Source organism: Nesoenas mayeri, assembly GCF_963082525.1.
Source record: "Nesoenas mayeri genome assembly, chromosome: 20".
Taxonomy (NCBI): domain Eukaryota; kingdom Metazoa; phylum Chordata; class Aves; order Columbiformes; family Columbidae; genus Nesoenas; species Nesoenas mayeri.
This window is the reverse complement of record NC_137569.1, coordinates 175,740-191,996: the sequence shown is the minus strand read 5'-3', so window position 1 is coordinate 191,996 and position 16,257 is coordinate 175,740. Positions and strand designations below refer to the sequence as shown.

The following is a 16,257-nucleotide window of genomic DNA, read 5'->3' as shown; positions in this document are numbered from 1 at the left end:
AATAGCTGAGAGTCAGAGGCTGCTGGATGAAGTAGAAAAGACGACTCGGAAAACCCAGAGTGACGTCAACAAGAAAATAGGTAATCCTACGTGTTCTGCAAGTGTCACAATGTGTTATTTGAGCTATACGTTTGATATGGACTCAGAAAATTAGTTGATATCAAATAGGAATATGTATCAATGGCATGCTCTCTGAACTCATGGAAAAAGTCAAAATATGTTAAAAAATATTTTGAGGCAGATTCTTAATTTTATAACAAATAAATTACCTCTCCAAAAAACACAGCCATTCCAACTAAACTTCCTGACACAGGGTTGCAAAACTGTCTCCACACATCAGCCTACAGCACTATGTGCACTCCACTATGGCATAAGTCTATTTTTAGCCATATCTAAGGTCTGATCCACAGCGCTCTGGCATATAGGATGGGCTTGTATTAATACCTGTTGGCGATTTTCATTCTGCAGAACAGAGACGGGAAGAAATAAAATTCTGGAAGCAAGAATTAGATAACAAACTCGAACAAATTGTCCATGAGACAGAGGTACTGTTGAGTTTCAAGACAAGGCTGGAGAAATCTTTGGAGAGCTGTGAAGAGCCACTCATCATTGCCCAAAAGTGTCTCCTGAATAGGTGAGATGATTAAGAAGAAAAGCATTCAGGGAGAGGAAAAAAGTCTAGGTAATGAATCTTTAACAAATAATAAAAATGCCTGTAAACTAAGGTCCTGCCTCTCTTTGCTGTGGTGTCACAGTCTGATTTAGGTGCTACAACACTTGGTAACCAAGGCCATAAAGGAAAAACTTCCCATCTGGCAAGGAAAAGCCTTCAGTTTGGAAAGCTAGGCTTCATCGTCATCTGTTAGCTGCCGGTATTTGAAAAATGTGGCTGATGGCTTTTCCTCTTTTTGTTTAGGCAGAGGCGAGCTGGGATTGACTTGGTCCATGATGAAGTGGAACAGGAACTGGTAAAGGAAGTTGGAGTCCTCCAGGGGGTTGTTGCTTTGCTTGGACGTACATTGGAACAAACCAATGAGCAAATCAGGTGCAGAGGCAAAGAGCATAACAGAACACTGATTAGCTGAATTGTACGACAGCCATTATCCTGAGAAGTTGTAGGGTCAGGCTGAGTATGGGTCCAAAGTTATCTTCAATGCTAAACAGGAAATCAGTCCTAATTCATACTATTTGATCAGCCATGGTGAGAAGTTCTGTTTGTTAGAACTCAGAGTACTTGCACATGATCCCTGGTCTTCTCAGGATACAGTCCTGTGCCTCTAATTCCAATGGCAATTGTACCATCAGTTTATATGAAGGCAGCTTCATTATCTAGATTCTGGTACTTTGCAACTAACAGTTCATACATGAATAATTTCATAATGGCATTTGTATTACCCGGTGCATGTAAGCATGCATGTTAGGGACACCTTTGAGTGCCTGCGCTTTGGCTTAGAGTCTGGTTGTTTGTCCTCCTAGACTAAACCGTTCAGCAAAATACAACCTGGAAATGGATCTGAAGGACAAGTTCACAGCTTTGATGATTGACGATTACTGTGCTAGCTTGACAAACAACACTCGTGATATCAAATATGCTGATGATGCAGTGAAAATAGAAGGAAAGTAAGTGGTTATGTAGTTCAATGACCATATAATTATACAGCTAGTATGAGCTGTTCCAGTATTAGCAAGATGAAAGTGATTTTGTGTAAAACAGACTATATCTGGCCATTATCTGTCTGCTATAGATTGTTTTTTATACTTCTGTCCATCACTTTAGTATCTGTGTAATATGTCTGTGAAACAACCCACAGTAAACACTGTCCCAGTAAACTGCAGTTTACTAAAAGTTTTTGAGGCTCACAGATAGCTAAGGAAAAAATTTGCACGTTGCTTAAATGCAGAATAGATTTACTAATCTAACTTCCTCTCCCACAGCATCCTGGTGGGGAGAATGCTGGACTGGGACACATGAGGTGTGGAGTCAGTTTCTGACTCAGTCATTAAACTTGTCAAATGTGCCCTTTCTGTGTGGGCACTGGCATTTGTTGGGTCATGCAGTTAATAGTACTGGTTTGTTCTCAGTTTTGTGGGGTAATTATAGATTTATGAGGTCACAGAGGGCCTGATGCTGCCAGCTGATGACCTTTAATTTTTAATCTCTTTCAGTTTTGTTAGCCCTGAAGACTGGATAGATTTCTCAAACATAAATGTTGAAAAGGCTGAAAAGCAGAAAAACAATTCTTTGGCACTGAGGGCGCTGATTGATGGCATCCTCTCACAGACAGCAAATGACATGCGCAAGCAATGTGAGGTGGTGAATGTCGCATTTAGAAGTCGCGTGAAGGAAGTCAAGGATGCCAAGCACAAACTTCAGACACTCCTTGCAATGGTAAGTGGTAAGGGACAGTCAGCAAAAGAGTGGAAACAATGGGCTTGGCTTATCTACCAGTTTTCTCAATCCAGTGGCTTGAGCTACTTCGCTTTAAGAATTTTATCTTTGCAATATTGGCAGCCCCTGCCACATTTATCTTCTCACCTCCAGTCCCCCAAAAGTCACCTTACATTTTATTTTCTCAGCCATTACAGAGGTGAATTTCTGGATATAAATGTTGCTGTAGACATCAGTAAAGTCAGGATATCCCTTGTGATTTTGAATTACATGGGGCTCCTATAGAATTTTCACGATTGTGATATAAAAGCCTGATAAGTTGTGAAATCAGGGTCACTGTGCTCGAAATTTGATACATGAAAATTGTGTTGTTAAAAATTAATTGCTGAGCATAAATCACCAGTTTCACTCAGAACAGTGTCACCTGCTTTCCAATGAAGGAATCATACTCCTGGCTGACCTTTGTAAAATGTCTTTTGATCTTAATGAGTGTTACCATGATTTTTATAACTATCAAAGAAGATGTTGATGATTTCATCCACTGTAAGAGACAGTGTGCAACACATCCTTCCATTGGCTTTGTTAAGGTGATGGATGAGATTGCCTCACAGGAGAAGAACATTGCAGCCTTAAAGAAAGCAATTGCTGATAAAGAAGGACCTGTTAAGGTGGCTAAAACCCGCTTGGAAGCAAGAAACCATCGTCCCAGTGTGGAATTGTGTTATGACACAGTGCAATACAAGCTAATTAGTGAAGTTCAAGAGATTACAAAAAATATTCAAAGGCAAGTGGAAATGATAAAAGGGGAAAATCTGTGGTATAGATTACTGTGTTAATTTAATGAGTGAAAGTAACATTGGTTCCCAGCTATTCTCCCTGAAAGGTTGGGAATTGCTTTTCCCTTAAAGGCAGGACAGTTAAAGGGAAGCTGCATGGAAACTGTCTCTCTGTGAATCCCCTTCCATCTTTTTTTCACTTAGAATTAATTATTTTCCCATATGGAAAACAAACAAACAAGAATGTATCTGTGTGTTTTCAACTAATGTCTATCTGTATTTGCCCTCTTAGATTAAAGGACACTCTGGCACAGGCTGAGACAGAGCTGAAAGGTCTGAGCCGCCGACAGCTCTCCTTGGAGGAGGAGATCCAGGTCAAGGAGAATACATTGTACATTGATGAAGTGCTCTGCATGCAAATGAGAGAGTCTGTTTACATTAAAAATTTCTGAAGCCATTATACTGGGAGATTGTGTTCCAAAGAGCCAGCTCCTGCTGAAATTTTATTGACAACCTCCACATTTATTGGTTTGGCTCAATGCTGTCCTGGTTCCAGTTGTGTAAGGTAATTAAAACAGACCTAGTACTTATAGCTGCCTCTTTCACAGCTATCTATGCTCTAGAACACCTGATGAAATCTCCCACTTTTAGCAATAAAATTCCAGAATAAGAGGAAATATGCCTTCTTCCATGTTATTTATCTCATGTGCAACCGATGATATATTTTGCCATTGACAGGTCTAGAAGCTGTGTAAGCTAGAACAGGAGTCTCCTCCTAAGTCCTAGTTTTCCTAGTTGGAAAACTAGGAAAGGGGAAAGGGTGACTCAGGACTAGCCATGGTGTGTTTTCTTCTCCACATCTGTTGTTTACTAGGCACAGGGTGTATATCAAACTTAATGGGAGGTAAGGAGTGGTGATACACTGCAGAGTGCATCTGACTGCATGTGAGCAAAGATCAAGCCAAAGCTGACTTTGAGCTAATCACTTCCTCACCCTGTGTCTCATTTTCCATTTTAGTAAAATGGAAACAATGTGATGGGCTTCACTGGTAAGGTGTTTGAAGCTCTACAGTGAGACGTGCTGAAAAAAAGAGGATGGCCTTATTTTAACTAGAGATGCCTGTAAGGGTGAAAAAGGGCTCATTGCCTCCTTTGGTTCTGGTGAGGAAAAACTAAGCAAGGACAAGAACAGATGATGCTGGAGACACAGGAGGCTGGTTCCCAAGTCCAACATTTTAATGCATGGAGTGTAAAATTGTCCCTTGCCTCTCTCTTGCTGTAATGCTATCTTCCTTTCAGAGGCACTGCTGTCAAGATTCAAATCCCTTAATAATGCCCTCCAGAGGATCCGTTCATTGCTTGCAGATGTCACTGGGTGTTCTTCTCTCTCCCTGTGGTTTACGCCATTGGGTAGGCGATGACAAAATAATTAAGCTCTGAGTCAATCAGGTTTTTGAACTTCCTGTAAATATCACACAACAGCCGATCCTCCTCACTGGTCTCTTGCTGAGCTGTGTAAATCCTGACCTGTATGCATGAATGGCAGTCATGTCTCTCAGATACATGTAGCAGGCTCAGTCGTTAAAGCTCACAACAAGTAGCCTCTGCAACTAACGAGGAATTTAGAGAAGCTGATTCCTTGGTTTTGAGTAAACTCTTGAGGCTTTGTTCTGTTTTCACTCCAAACTGACTGAACACATCATCTCCTGCCAAATAATTTTTGGAAGGAGCAAGATTCCTTTTAACCCCAAAACTGATGCATCCCTGGGATCTGCGCAGATCTGGGAGGATCTACTGAATTCAGAATCTAACACGCACAACAGCATGGTTTACACCAGCTCCAGTTCAACACAGCATGCCTAAAGAATGAGAGTTGTTTGTATTTGTTTGCAGTTTAGTGGGATTCACCTGCCTCATTATAAGCATAGATGTAAGCGCTGGGCCTGGGAAGTGACTGAGAATGCCTAGCTTGAACTAGAGGTGACAGAAGGAACCCTAGCCTAGGAAGGACTTGTGGAATTGTTGGGACTTGTTATTATTCTGTACCTGGCTAAGCAGGCTGGAAAGCATAATTTCTGTGAGTGGTTCCCCAGGTTTGTTATAATGCTAAAACATAATATAGGGAAGGTAGTTAACATTTCTGTAAGTGACCTTTCTATGGGCATGGGGACCTCACCTTTCTCTGGGTAGTGGAGAGAGGAAGGGAAAGGGAGTTTTAGAGCACGAAGGCTTACCTTTATGGTAGTCAAAACGCATTTCCTTTCTGCACGGTTTTGTAGCAGCCTCTCCATAAAGGTGACACTTAGAAATGCCCAAACTTTCAGAAATAACAACCTCTTGCATGACAAGATGAGCTGTAGCAGCTCATCATCCAGCAGCTCATGGTCATTGTCTAATTCAAGTGTTAATTTCTTGAAAAAGAATGAACACCGTTAATACTACTGAACAGAGCTTATGAGTACAATAACTAGAATGCAACAGTTTCCAAATTTTACCAACAGAAGTGACTGTCAACAAATCAGTTTTGTAACTTGACATCAGCAGAGAATCATTTCTGTATTATGACAATAGTATAGTCTACAGTAATCTCCACTCTCCTGTTAAGATGGGGGGACATCCCTAGTGCATTATATACCATGCTGAGAGACAGACAACTTACACAATACCGTTAGAAGATGCTACACCCACAGCTCATGCCATTACTGTATTTGACGTATTGGAAAATATCCCAGATACAGAGTAGATCCAAAGACAATTTCCTGAATGCTTTACAGATCTTTGGTGTTTATTGGAAACTCTGCAGCGCAACAGAACTTAAAGAAAGCTATCAGCAACCGTCAGGTATAGGGCCATGTGCTTCCCTCAGGTATGCAAAGACCTGATGTTTATTTACAGGGGGCAGCTCTTTCATACCTTTGGTGACACATTCTTGGTGACACCACAGTGCTTTGACATGGGCATCAGTTAATCTACATGTGCTATAAGACATTTGTGCATTGCCAAAATGGAGCAAAACCTTCAGTGTAGGTTGATGCAGGCTACAGGTCTGTATGCAAACAAGGCATACTGACTTCCTCAGGTGCAGGTTTCCCTGCAAAAGGGTGGGGTTCAGAAAAATACGAAATGACAGGAAAGTTACCAGTTACTGAACATGAAGACAGGCTGAGAGAGTTGGGGTTGTTCAGCCTGGAGAAGGCTCCAGGGACACCTTATAGCAGCCTTCCAGTACCCAAAGGGGACCTACAAGAAAGCTGGAGAGGGACTTTTTACAAGGTCGTGTAGTCATATCTTTAAACTGAAAGGGGAGATTTAGGTTAGATATTAGGCAGAAATTCTGCCCCACGAGGGTGGTGAGGCACTGGAACAGGCTGCCCAGAGAAGCTGTGGATGCCCCATCTCTAGAAGTGCTCAAGGCCAGGCGGGATGGGGCTTTGAGCAACCTGGTCTAGTGGAAGGTGTCCTTGGCCACAGTAGCGGGGTTGGACTAGGTGATCTTTAGGGTCCCTACCAACCCAAACCATTCGATGATTCTACAGTTCTGTGGTGTCTAACCAGAATAAGCCTAAAGCTGTTTTACAAAAAAATGTTTTCTTGCCTGAAAGTTTTTGCTCACAGCTGACCTTACAACCACCAGTATTTTGGGTGGTTTAGCTTTTTATGAAGGCAACGTGGCAAAGACTACCATAATGGGCATTGTAACTGGACAAGGATAATTACCTGGACTATGCTACAGCTGGAAAGGCTCACTTAGGAGAATTACTCCCTGAACAGGACTTCCTATTGATTACTGCTGTTCTGCAGAAGGCCTGTATGATTATTTTGCCTAACTTTGTGCTACTGCAGTAAGATGTCACTATTGTTTCCCTTACCTGCAGAATATGCCAGTAGACTGGGAGGAGGTTGGTGAGGGTAGGTCTCATTATCCAGTCTGGGTCACTGGAATAGCAGCTCCGTAGACTGATGCTCCTGACTGGAATCTCTGCTAGCAGGATCCTGGCTAGGTGATCATGCCTCACAACTCTTTCAAAGAAGAAGTTCACATTCAGTTTTGGGGCTCTCTTGGCCAGGTTTGCCCATGACATTCCCCAGACCACTTGCCCATGAGGGTCATGGATATGACATTTGATATTCAAGGTGCACAGGGAATGAGCGCTGTGCTCCTGCAGGATGTCCAACAGTTCATCAGAGATGCAGTTATAATTGAAAGTCAGGATAACCAGGCTGTGGAACTTGGACATAGTCTGGTGGAACAAGGTGCTGCTGTAGACCGGAAGGTGAAGACCGAAGAAATCCTCAATATTGATTTCAGATATAAAGCTTCTATTTGTCAAGCAGGTCAGAGAATTCAGAAGTTCACAGCCGTCTTCCAAGGTTACTCTTGCTCCTTTTAGGTTGAGATAATCAAGTTGCTTGCTCATTCTTTTCAGGAAGGTAGCTAAGTTCTTGATAAACTGAGCCCTGACCACATTTTTCCAGATCAAGCGGTCTAATTCCAGGTACTTGATGCTCAGGGATACTAGGCGACTGTTGCGCTTACCCAGATGTGAAAGAAGACCTCTCATCGTCATTTGAAATTTTTGAGTAAAAGCAGTATTGTAAGGATTCGATAACTTGATCTCGAGGTGCTCCAAATACTTGCCAAACTTCTTGACATACCATAATGCACTTTGAAACTCCATTGTGCGTGCCCTTGATGGCCGGCCATAGAATATGATGGTTCTGCTCCTCCAGAGGGATCCTGAGTACATGGCCCAACTCCATTTCTTACAGACCAAGGCAGCCTGAGATCTGTCCCTGTCATCTAACCAATGGAAGACATGCCTCAGACAGACATCAGGTAGATAAGCCCAGGAGCTCTGCTCAGTTTCACTGTCATCTTCCATTGAGAAGACAGTTTTTCACTTCTCTTCTGGGTCTTGAGCCAAACCTAGATGAAGAAAGCTGTGCATAGATTTCTTGACATTCCCAACAGAATAGGCTTCTTAGAAAACAGTTGAAAGTTTGCTTCTTCACATTCAAAACCAACAATCTTTTCTTTGCCTCTGTACTCAAGCTGTCAGGGTCAAACAAGCTCTTTTGTCTAAACTATGGTCAAACCTAAATCGAACCCCCGCCCCCCCCCCCCCCCCAAAAAAAAAAAAAAAACAAACAAAAAAACCCCCCACAAAACAAAAATTAAGAACAATCACAGTACAAGCACAAGACACATTTTTAAACTTTTTTGCCTTCAGTCTAGCTGAACAGTGAAATGGTATCAACTGCTGACAGAGCAGCCACAGCCTCCAGAAACCTTTGGTTAGCTTCAGCTGTAATTGATAATGGTTTATGGCCTAGTGCCTAGTGTCTAGAAGTATCCAGTGCTTTGGGCTGTACACATTTGAACAGTACTGTTGGTGCAAAACTGGTGCAAATGACTTTTCTTATCCTAGGTGTGCTGTTCCATGACAATCATCTAAGCTAGTGCCCTGCCATAGATTAAGGTACAATCCCTGTAGACAGTAGTAAGCAATATAAACTGTTCCATTGTTCGGTTCAAGCAGGATGTTCAGTCATTGTGCTCCAATAGGCAGGGAGAAGGCTGGTGAGTTGGAAGACCACTGAGCATTGGTAAAACATATAAGTAAACAACCACAATGCAAGAAGTTACCAGTTTCACTCTCAAGACAGGACTGTGTAAGTAGTCAACTCTCCACACACTTTTCCAGCTCTCATAGTTTCCCTCCAGAGTTCATGATCTGTCTTCTCTACCTGCGACCCCTCCCCCTGTGAAGCTTAGCTATTGCCATGGAGCAAAGAAGTAATGTTTGTGATGTCATGACAACTGAATTTATGTAAGGGCGAACAGTGAACAAAGCCAACTTAAGCCAAGCCATTTTGGCTGAGGTGAAGACAGTGAAAAGAAAAGGCAGCCTTGTTTAGTGGTCCCTTAGGAAGTGAGAAATACAGGCCACAATCGACAAGCCAGGAGAAGGCCATATGTCTTATGTCACTTTGCAATGACCAGATAAATGGATCAAGAGCCTGAGCAATCAACAGTTGAGAAGGGAAGCGATGCGTCCATTCAAGCTTCAGCTGTGAAATGCAGAGTACATCCCACTGCCCTGTTAGGTGCTTGTTTTCATGAGACCTTTTACAGATCAGGCTATTCGCTCTGCAAGCAGACAAAGGGCATGGAAACCTAGTGTTTTGTTAGTACCTCTGCAGAGGGGCAAAAGTTCAGAATGTATTTATTTTCCACGTATATAGTGCATGCGCCTTATAGTGTCCACTCAGTAAATCAACCCCTAGTGCTCTTGGGGATGAAACTGGAAGAAAATCTAGTGATGCTTTCTTATGGTATACCCTAAAATCAAGGCTTATTGGCTGACATGATTACAAGAAGATGCAACTCAAAAGTACATGATGACAATCTCCAAACAATCTACCCTTCCTCCTTTGCATATGCTGTTCTGTTGGGTAACCAAGTTGAATTGGATGGAAACAACAGAGGCACTATAGGATGATGAAGAAAATATTCAGATCCCTGAGAGTCTGTTTACAACTACAAACACTCAGATATTTCTATTTTAACTTTCTAAACAGGCACAAAAGGACAGGCTGACTGCCCAGTTCAGCTCCAGCCTGCTGCTTCCCTTTTGGCCTACAGTTCTTCCATCACACACTGTCTCTCTGCCTGTCCATTGGCACCATGTCCATTCTTGGGGATTCCTCCTCCCCTCTTCCCATCCAAAATGCCAATCCAAACCCCCAGCTCTCAAGATAACCCTTAGAAACTGAGCATGAGGATCCTCATCTCTTGTATTTAGTACCCTCCTCTCCCCCATGCCCCCACAAGAGCTCTTCATTTTGCAGAACTGTCAGTCATTTATTTAGAAGGTCTTTAGATTAATAACCCCATTTTGCCTGTCCAGACAAAGATCCAAGACAAGTTTTAAAATACGGTGGCTCAAGCTGCAGGTTGCTTGTGAGAAGAGCCTGAAACTTTCCCTATGGAGACTGCGTTGTGGGGAAGGAGGAGGGAAGGGGAAAGGGGCATAACACATCTGCAGCTATCTGGAAACCATAAAGCCAATGGGCTGAGGAAAGCAGAACAGCATCTAGGGCTGTAATCACAGAAACAAACGTTAGTAAGGGATATTTATTGAGCTATATTCACCCATGCTATAGTGTGTGAGTACAAAGGGGTACACACGCCATCACATAGAACTTTTTAAAAACCATATATCTTAGGAATTTACAGAAAGTATGCTTATAAGCCATAGGTGGGACTCGACAGGAATCCTGCAGTGTTACTGGATTGGCTTCCCCACAGCTCTAAGCCACAACTATGGAAGTGTCTCTAGCTGTCAGCTCCGAGTTTAACTTGGTGGGGGGAAACCAAACCAAACCTTTGGAAAACAACATAAGCTGCTACCGCTATTTTAGGTAGAAGTGTTTTAAAGATAAATGCTTTATATATCTTATTTTCTTCTAAGGTAGGATACTAAAAACAACCAAACCACATTCTCTGCACATGGCCTTTCTTTCCTGGCCATACGCTACAGAGCACATCCTAGGTTGTTTCCAGTACAACTCAATGTAGTTACAGCAGCTGTCTCCTCCAACAAGAGCTGCAGAAGCCGGTGGAGAAAAAGCAAGCAAACAAAAATTTTTTAAGACACTGGCTCATAATTAACTACCAGAAGCAACAGGAGCCATGGCCTGGATACCCAAACAGGTGCAACCCAGCCTCTGACTCCTTTTGCTGCTCCTGCTGACCTGGCTCTCCAGGCCACAGGTCCACAGAGGCACCGTCGCCATCAGCGCCTCTACAGCGCCGCTGCCTCGGGGCGGGGGCGCCTGCGACTCATCGGGACCCGCAGCCGCCGCCGCCCCCTCCTCCCGCGCTTTACGCCCCGTCCTCGCGGGGCGTAACAGCCCCGGGGCGCCCCGCGGAGCAGCCGCAGCTAATGCGCAGGCGCCGAGCCGTGTAACGGCCGCCGCGCGTGCGAGGGACGCAGCCAATGGGGGCGGGCGGCGCCGGCGCCAATCCGGGGAGCCAGAGTGGGCGGGGCGCCGTTCAAACGCGTTCAAAGAGGCTCCCGGTGTGCGGCGGTGGGTCGGCTCCGGTCTCGTTCGCCGCTGTGAGTACAGCCCCGGGCGGCTGCCGGGCTGGCCCGGTCGCGGTTCGTGTTTGTTGGCTGTGAGCCTCTCGCACAGCCTGAGCCGGTCTCCTCCGGCCTCGGTATGGCCTTTAACGCTCCCTTCAGCCGTCCCTGGCGAGTGAAGTAACGGTGTCGGCTGGGCTCGCCGTGCGTCAGCTCCCGCGGTACGGACCCAGTTCGGTTAGCCAGGCCGCGGCTGTCAGTAGCGGGCACGGGGAATGCCAGCCACGAGAGCGAGGTCCTGCAAGAGCAGCGCCAACCGCCCGGGCGCGCCCCGGGGCCGGCCGAGCTGCCCCCCGCCCCGCCCCGGGCCCGGCCGAGCTGCCCCCCGCCCCGCCCCGGGCCCGGCCGAGCTGCCCCCCGCCCCGGGCCCGGCCGAGCTGCCCCCCCCCCCCGCCTCGCCCCGCGCCCGGCCGAGCTGCCCCCCTCCCCCGCCTCGCCCCGCGCCCGGCCGAGCTGCCCCCCCCCCCCGCCCCGGGCCCGGCCGAGCTGTCCCCCCCCGCCCCCCCCCCGCCCCGGGCCCGGCCGAGCTGCCCCCCCGCCCCGCCCTGGGCCCGGCCGAGCTGCCCCCCGCCCCGCCCCGGGCCCGGCCGAGCTGCCCCCCGCCCCGGGCCCGGCCGAGCTGCCCCCCCCTCGCCTCGCCCCGCGCCCGGCCGAGCTGCCCCCCTCCCCCGCCTCGCCCCGCGCCCGGCCGAGCTGCCCCCCTCCCCCGCCTCGCCCCGGGCCCGGCCGAGCTGCCCCCCGCCCCGCCCCGGGCCCGGCCGAGCTGTCCCCCCCCGCCCCCCCCCGCCCCGGGCCCGGCCGAGCTGCCTCCCCCCCCGCCCCGGGCCCGGCCGAGCTGTCCCCCCCCGCCCCCCCCCCCCCGCCCCGGGCCCGGCCGAGCTGCCCACCCGGGCCCGGCCGAGCTGCCCCCCCCGCCCCGGGCCTGGCTCATTTCTCCTTTTTCACAGTGCTGTGCAGGTTGTTTTGGCTAATTCTTGCACTCATTCTGATTGTTTTTGAAATAAGGTTGAGCAAGAACTGGAACAAGATGGTATCTGTGCTCCAAAATGTCAAGGCAACAATGGCTTGGAGGAAACACCGGCTCCTGGCTGACTTGGATGAGAATGAGAGCCCTGTACCTGACAAACTCAAGAGAAGAGCTTCTTTGAGTTCTCTCAATACCATCCGCATGTCTCTAAGGAAGCGAGTACCATTAAAGCAAGTAGAGCTGAATTTTCATAAGACCACAACTTGGGAAAGTCTGGACGCAAGACAGAAGAGCCAGCCTCTTCAGAGTATTAAAAGAACAGCAAAAAATGCTTTCGGAACAATGTCCCAGGTACTTTGCAGTGGAGCATGGATAGTTTTTGCTTCAACTTCAGTGCTTAGATTACTGGACTCTGTACGCAATGCTGTACTCCAGAGAGTCTACCCCATACGCTCGCACACCATAATGGTTGTCTCATAGCTACTAACTAGTAAAATCTGCAAATTATGAATCTGCCAGAACAGGGAGAAAGGTGAAAAGAAGAAATATGAGATGTAGTTTCATCAAAACTTATTTTATTACTAAATAAATGCTTTTACTCTACTGTATTTCATCATGTACAGCAGAGCAGCCGTCATAAGGAGGAAAGTGGGTAAGGACTGCCATTGCTTGCAAAGAGTTGTTTCTAAGAAATGTAGTGCCTGGGATTTTTTTTTCTTTACTCCTTTTCCTGTACCTATACTATTTGTTAGCATGTTCTTTGTTATAGTCAATCTTAATTTGGACTGACAAATACCACTAGATAGTAGCAAAGTAGAAAACTTGGGCTTGCGTTTCCCTTTGGTGGATTTTAACTGCATTAATTTTATATTAGGGACCCTGTCTCTTTCCTGCATAAAAGCAGCAGGAACTCTGTTCCAGTGCCTACTGAAGTGCTTGACAAGTTGTAAGGGTTGGGGAAGCAAATGACTTCACCAATGCAAATGGAAGGCTGGGAAGCATTTGTGCTATGGTAAACCTGATAAGAGAATGGAAGCTAGAGATTCAGCTCAAATGTTCCTTGTCATTCTGGTTCCAAACTCTAGGCTGATTGAGTTAATTTAGCATAACGTGTGTGTAATGCTTCTTTCAGAAAATACAGAAGTCTTGCCAAAGCCCAGAATGCTCAATGGTGACCTTTCCAGCTGAATCCATCAGCAGAAGCTGTGCAACCAGTTCTACCAAAACCAGAAGTACTACACCTCAAACCCCTTGCCGTAGGAAGAGTGTTACTTCAGCAGCCAGTTCCAAAGGCACCCCAAGGTCCAGCAAAAGAGCTTTGCTTGGGCCAGCAAGGGCATCAGAACATGGAGTGTGGAGGGGTTTCTCATCCTGGCTTGGTAAAGATGCCATTTCCCTCCAGAGATCAAGGAGAACAGCAGCACTGAAGAGCCCTTATTTATCACCTGCTTCTACCAGCGGAAGGATGTAAGCCACATTCTTTTGTAAACCCTATTCCTTTTTTTTTTTTTTAATTTTTAATTACTGTGATTAGAGTATCTTGTAAGGTGAAAGGCAGGATATGAAGGTTGGTATCCTATTCCCCTGAAAGTGTGTGCTGAATAGTTAAATAGTTAAGAAATAGTTGAATAGTTAGGAAATGTTTCAAAATGAGTTTAATCAAACTAACTTTAAAATTGTATTCTGTTCTTTTAGCTATATTCTTTTGTTTGAATAACCTATTTTAGCATGAGTAGCTAAACTTAGCATGAGTGGACAAGCTAACTGGAATTCCAGGCTGCATATTGTGAACCTGGTTGCTTGGTGGTGGGGGCTTTGAAGACCAGTGCCAGGAGATAAAGAGACAACACTGTCAGCAGAGGCTGCAGACCATCAAGATGGGAACAGTAAAAACACTGCCCAGAGGATGGAGAAAGAGAATCCAATAAGAGACAAATAAACCCACAGACCGGAATTACCGTTGGACTAAAGGCATGTGTGCAGTGCGTGAAGGACCGTGTGAAGGGTGGGTGTACAGATTGTGAGGGTTTAAAAGCCCAAGCCTCTTTTGTCTCAGGATTCCTCCCCTTGAGAGGCACCCAGTCTGGACTTTTTCTTTGCTGTACCTTTCAATTTATTTTTTTATTTTATCTTTTGATTTTTTTTCCCCTTGGGTCTTCCCCCCACCCCCGTGAGTCCATCTCCCTCCTCTCTGCCCCTCTGCTGCTTTCTTCCTCCTCCCCTCATATTCTGTGCTGCCCCCCTCTGCCTCTGAACCCCTGAGGCGCTGCCTGCGCCCCCCACCCAAACTCTGACACTCCCCCACTTCCCTGCACCTGCTCCCACCCTGCTCTCCTCCTTCCATGTTTTGGATTTGTGCTGGAAACACAGGGCTGTGTCAGTTATTGCTGAGCAGCACTTGCATCAAGGGCTGGTCTGCTCCTCACCCTGCCGGCAGGCAGGCTGGGGGACACAGGTGGGACAGCTGACCCAAACTGACCAAAGGGTGTTCCAAATCGTGGGATGTCATTCTCTGTGATAAAACTGGGGATGGACTTTGGTGGGAGGTGCTGCTTGGGGATTGGCTGGACGTGGTCAGTTGATGGCAAACGATTATTTTCATTTGCATTATTTGAACAGAACAGAGCCTTCTGCACTTTGCTGGGAGGAAAAGGATTCATTCAGGCAAAATGGCATGATCAAGGCTGTGGACTATAAACGATATCTACAGTTAAATAGAACAAAGGCCCACCTGATATCAGTGAAAAAGATCCAATGAGAAGCAAGGAGATCCCAGACTCAAGTATTGCTATTGGACTGAATCATGATATGAATGATCTGGAAAGATATAAAAATCTAGGGATTTCTGAAAGTGCTTGGCTGAGACCTCTGCGCAGGCACCCAGTTTAAGCCAACCCTCCTGCTATACTACTCGGGAAGTGGGAGGTTGGTGCGGGCGTGGCAAGAGTGACGTGATGGGTGGAACAGGATGGGGTGGCGAGGTAAGGGGGGTTTTATTGTGGTTTGGCAGATTTTTATCTGAGCTTGTTAGGAGCTTGGCCTTTCTCACGGAGGAGGTGGGTGAAGCAGTCCATTCTGGACCTGTGTCTCCAGTTGAGCAGTGGTTCCTCGTATTGCAGTACCTCTGGGAGCCATGCAGCGCTCCCCAGGTGGGCTGCATAAAAACACCGCCAGGGTGCGGTAGCAGGCTGCAGAGAGCTGGGTGCTGCTTTGGGGGTTAGGGTTAGACCCAGGTCGCTGCCTGGGCCGGCCCCGGCCTCTGCCCTACACTGACTGCGGCGCCACTTGCTACAACCAGATTCTCCCCCCAGCCGTGGGCGCCAGGCTCCCTGCTGGTGAGCGAGGCCACGGCATTCGTGACTGCCATGTGCTGGAAGTGCGGGGCCTGTCCAGACTGGCCATCTTGGGGTGGGGCTCAAGGTGGGTACAACGGTGAGGTTTAGGCTTATGGCCACTGCCCACCCCACCCTCCTCCCAAGCTCTTCCCAATGTGCCTTCCCGGAGGGGTGTGCCCCAACCAGGCCCCACTCCCTTTCCAAGCACCCGCCCAGCTGGGCTCCTCCCCCTTGACCCACACTTCCACCCCCATTGGTGGGCTCCCTGCAGGGGGTGTGGCCTACAGACCTACAACTCCTTCCCCTCTCCTGCTGAGCCATGTACCCGACAGCATGACAGGGGCAGACAAAGCTCAGGAAAGACCAACAGAGCCAGGCAGGGCCCGAGAGAGCTTGAGAAAGTCCGACAGGTCTCGACACCGCCTGACAAAGCCCGACAGGGCCCGAGAGAGTTTGACGGATCCTCACAGAGCCTGACAAAGCTTGACAGAGCCCAACAGGACCCGTCAGGGCCTGACAAATCTTGTCAGTTCCTGATAGAGCCTCAATGTGTATGACAGAGCCCTGGGGACCTCAACAGAGCCTGAGAAATCTTGACAAGCTCAGCAGAGCCCAAAAGGTCTTGACAGAGCCCTACAGAGCC

General features: G+C 47.2%; 3 protein-coding genes across 3 annotated transcripts; 2 read left to right on the top strand and 1 right to left on the bottom strand.

Annotated features, from left to right (window-relative positions):
• Positions 1-916: 916 nt before the first annotated feature.
• Positions 917-3,811, top strand: TEKT1 (tektin 1). The gene is made up of 5 exons (XM_080356920.1): positions 917-968; positions 1,477-1,620; positions 2,167-2,389; positions 2,977-3,173; positions 3,458-3,811. Exons 2-5 carry the CDS (start codon positions 1,508-1,510, stop codon positions 3,615-3,617), a joined length of 693 nt encoding a protein of 230 aa, XP_080213046.1. The 5' UTR covers positions 917-968; positions 1,477-1,507; the 3' UTR covers positions 3,618-3,811.
• A 752-nt stretch (positions 3,812-4,563) lies between these two features.
• On the bottom strand, positions 4,564-8,048 carry FBXO39 (F-box protein 39; the record flags this gene model as incomplete). Its single annotated transcript, XM_080356820.1, has 3 exons — positions 4,564-4,692; positions 5,400-5,576; positions 7,035-8,048. The coding sequence occupies 3 exons, from the start codon at positions 8,046-8,048 to the stop codon at positions 4,564-4,566; spliced, it is 1,320 nt and encodes a 439-aa protein (XP_080212946.1).
• A 3,221-nt stretch (positions 8,049-11,269) lies between these two features.
• On the top strand, positions 11,270-14,722 carry PIMREG (PICALM interacting mitotic regulator). The gene is made up of 3 exons (XM_080356921.1): positions 11,270-11,288; positions 12,318-12,630; positions 13,412-14,722. The coding sequence occupies exons 2-3, from the start codon at positions 12,340-12,342 to the stop codon at positions 13,748-13,750; spliced, it is 630 nt and encodes a 209-aa protein (XP_080213047.1). The 5' UTR covers positions 11,270-11,288; positions 12,318-12,339; the 3' UTR covers positions 13,751-14,722.
• Positions 14,723-16,257: the final 1,535 nt, after the last annotated feature.

Coding starts and splice junctions, on each gene's coding strand:
- PIMREG (XM_080356921.1), top strand. CDS start 12,340: ATGGTATCTGTGCTCCAAAATGTCAAGGCAACAATGGCTTGGAGGAAA. Junction 12,631..13,411: donor CTTTCGGAACAATGTCCCAG/GTACTTTGCAGT, acceptor TGCTTCTTTCAG/AAAATACAGAAGTCTTGCCA.
- TEKT1 (XM_080356920.1), top strand. CDS start 1,508: ATGGATCTGAAGGACAAGTTCACAGCTTTGATGATTGACGATTACTGT. Junction 1,621..2,166: donor GCAGTGAAAATAGAAGGAAA/GTAAGTGGTTAT, acceptor AATCTCTTTCAG/TTTTGTTAGCCCTGAAGACT. Junction 3,174..3,457: donor ATTACAAAAAATATTCAAAG/GCAAGTGGAAAT, acceptor TTGCCCTCTTAG/ATTAAAGGACACTCTGGCAC.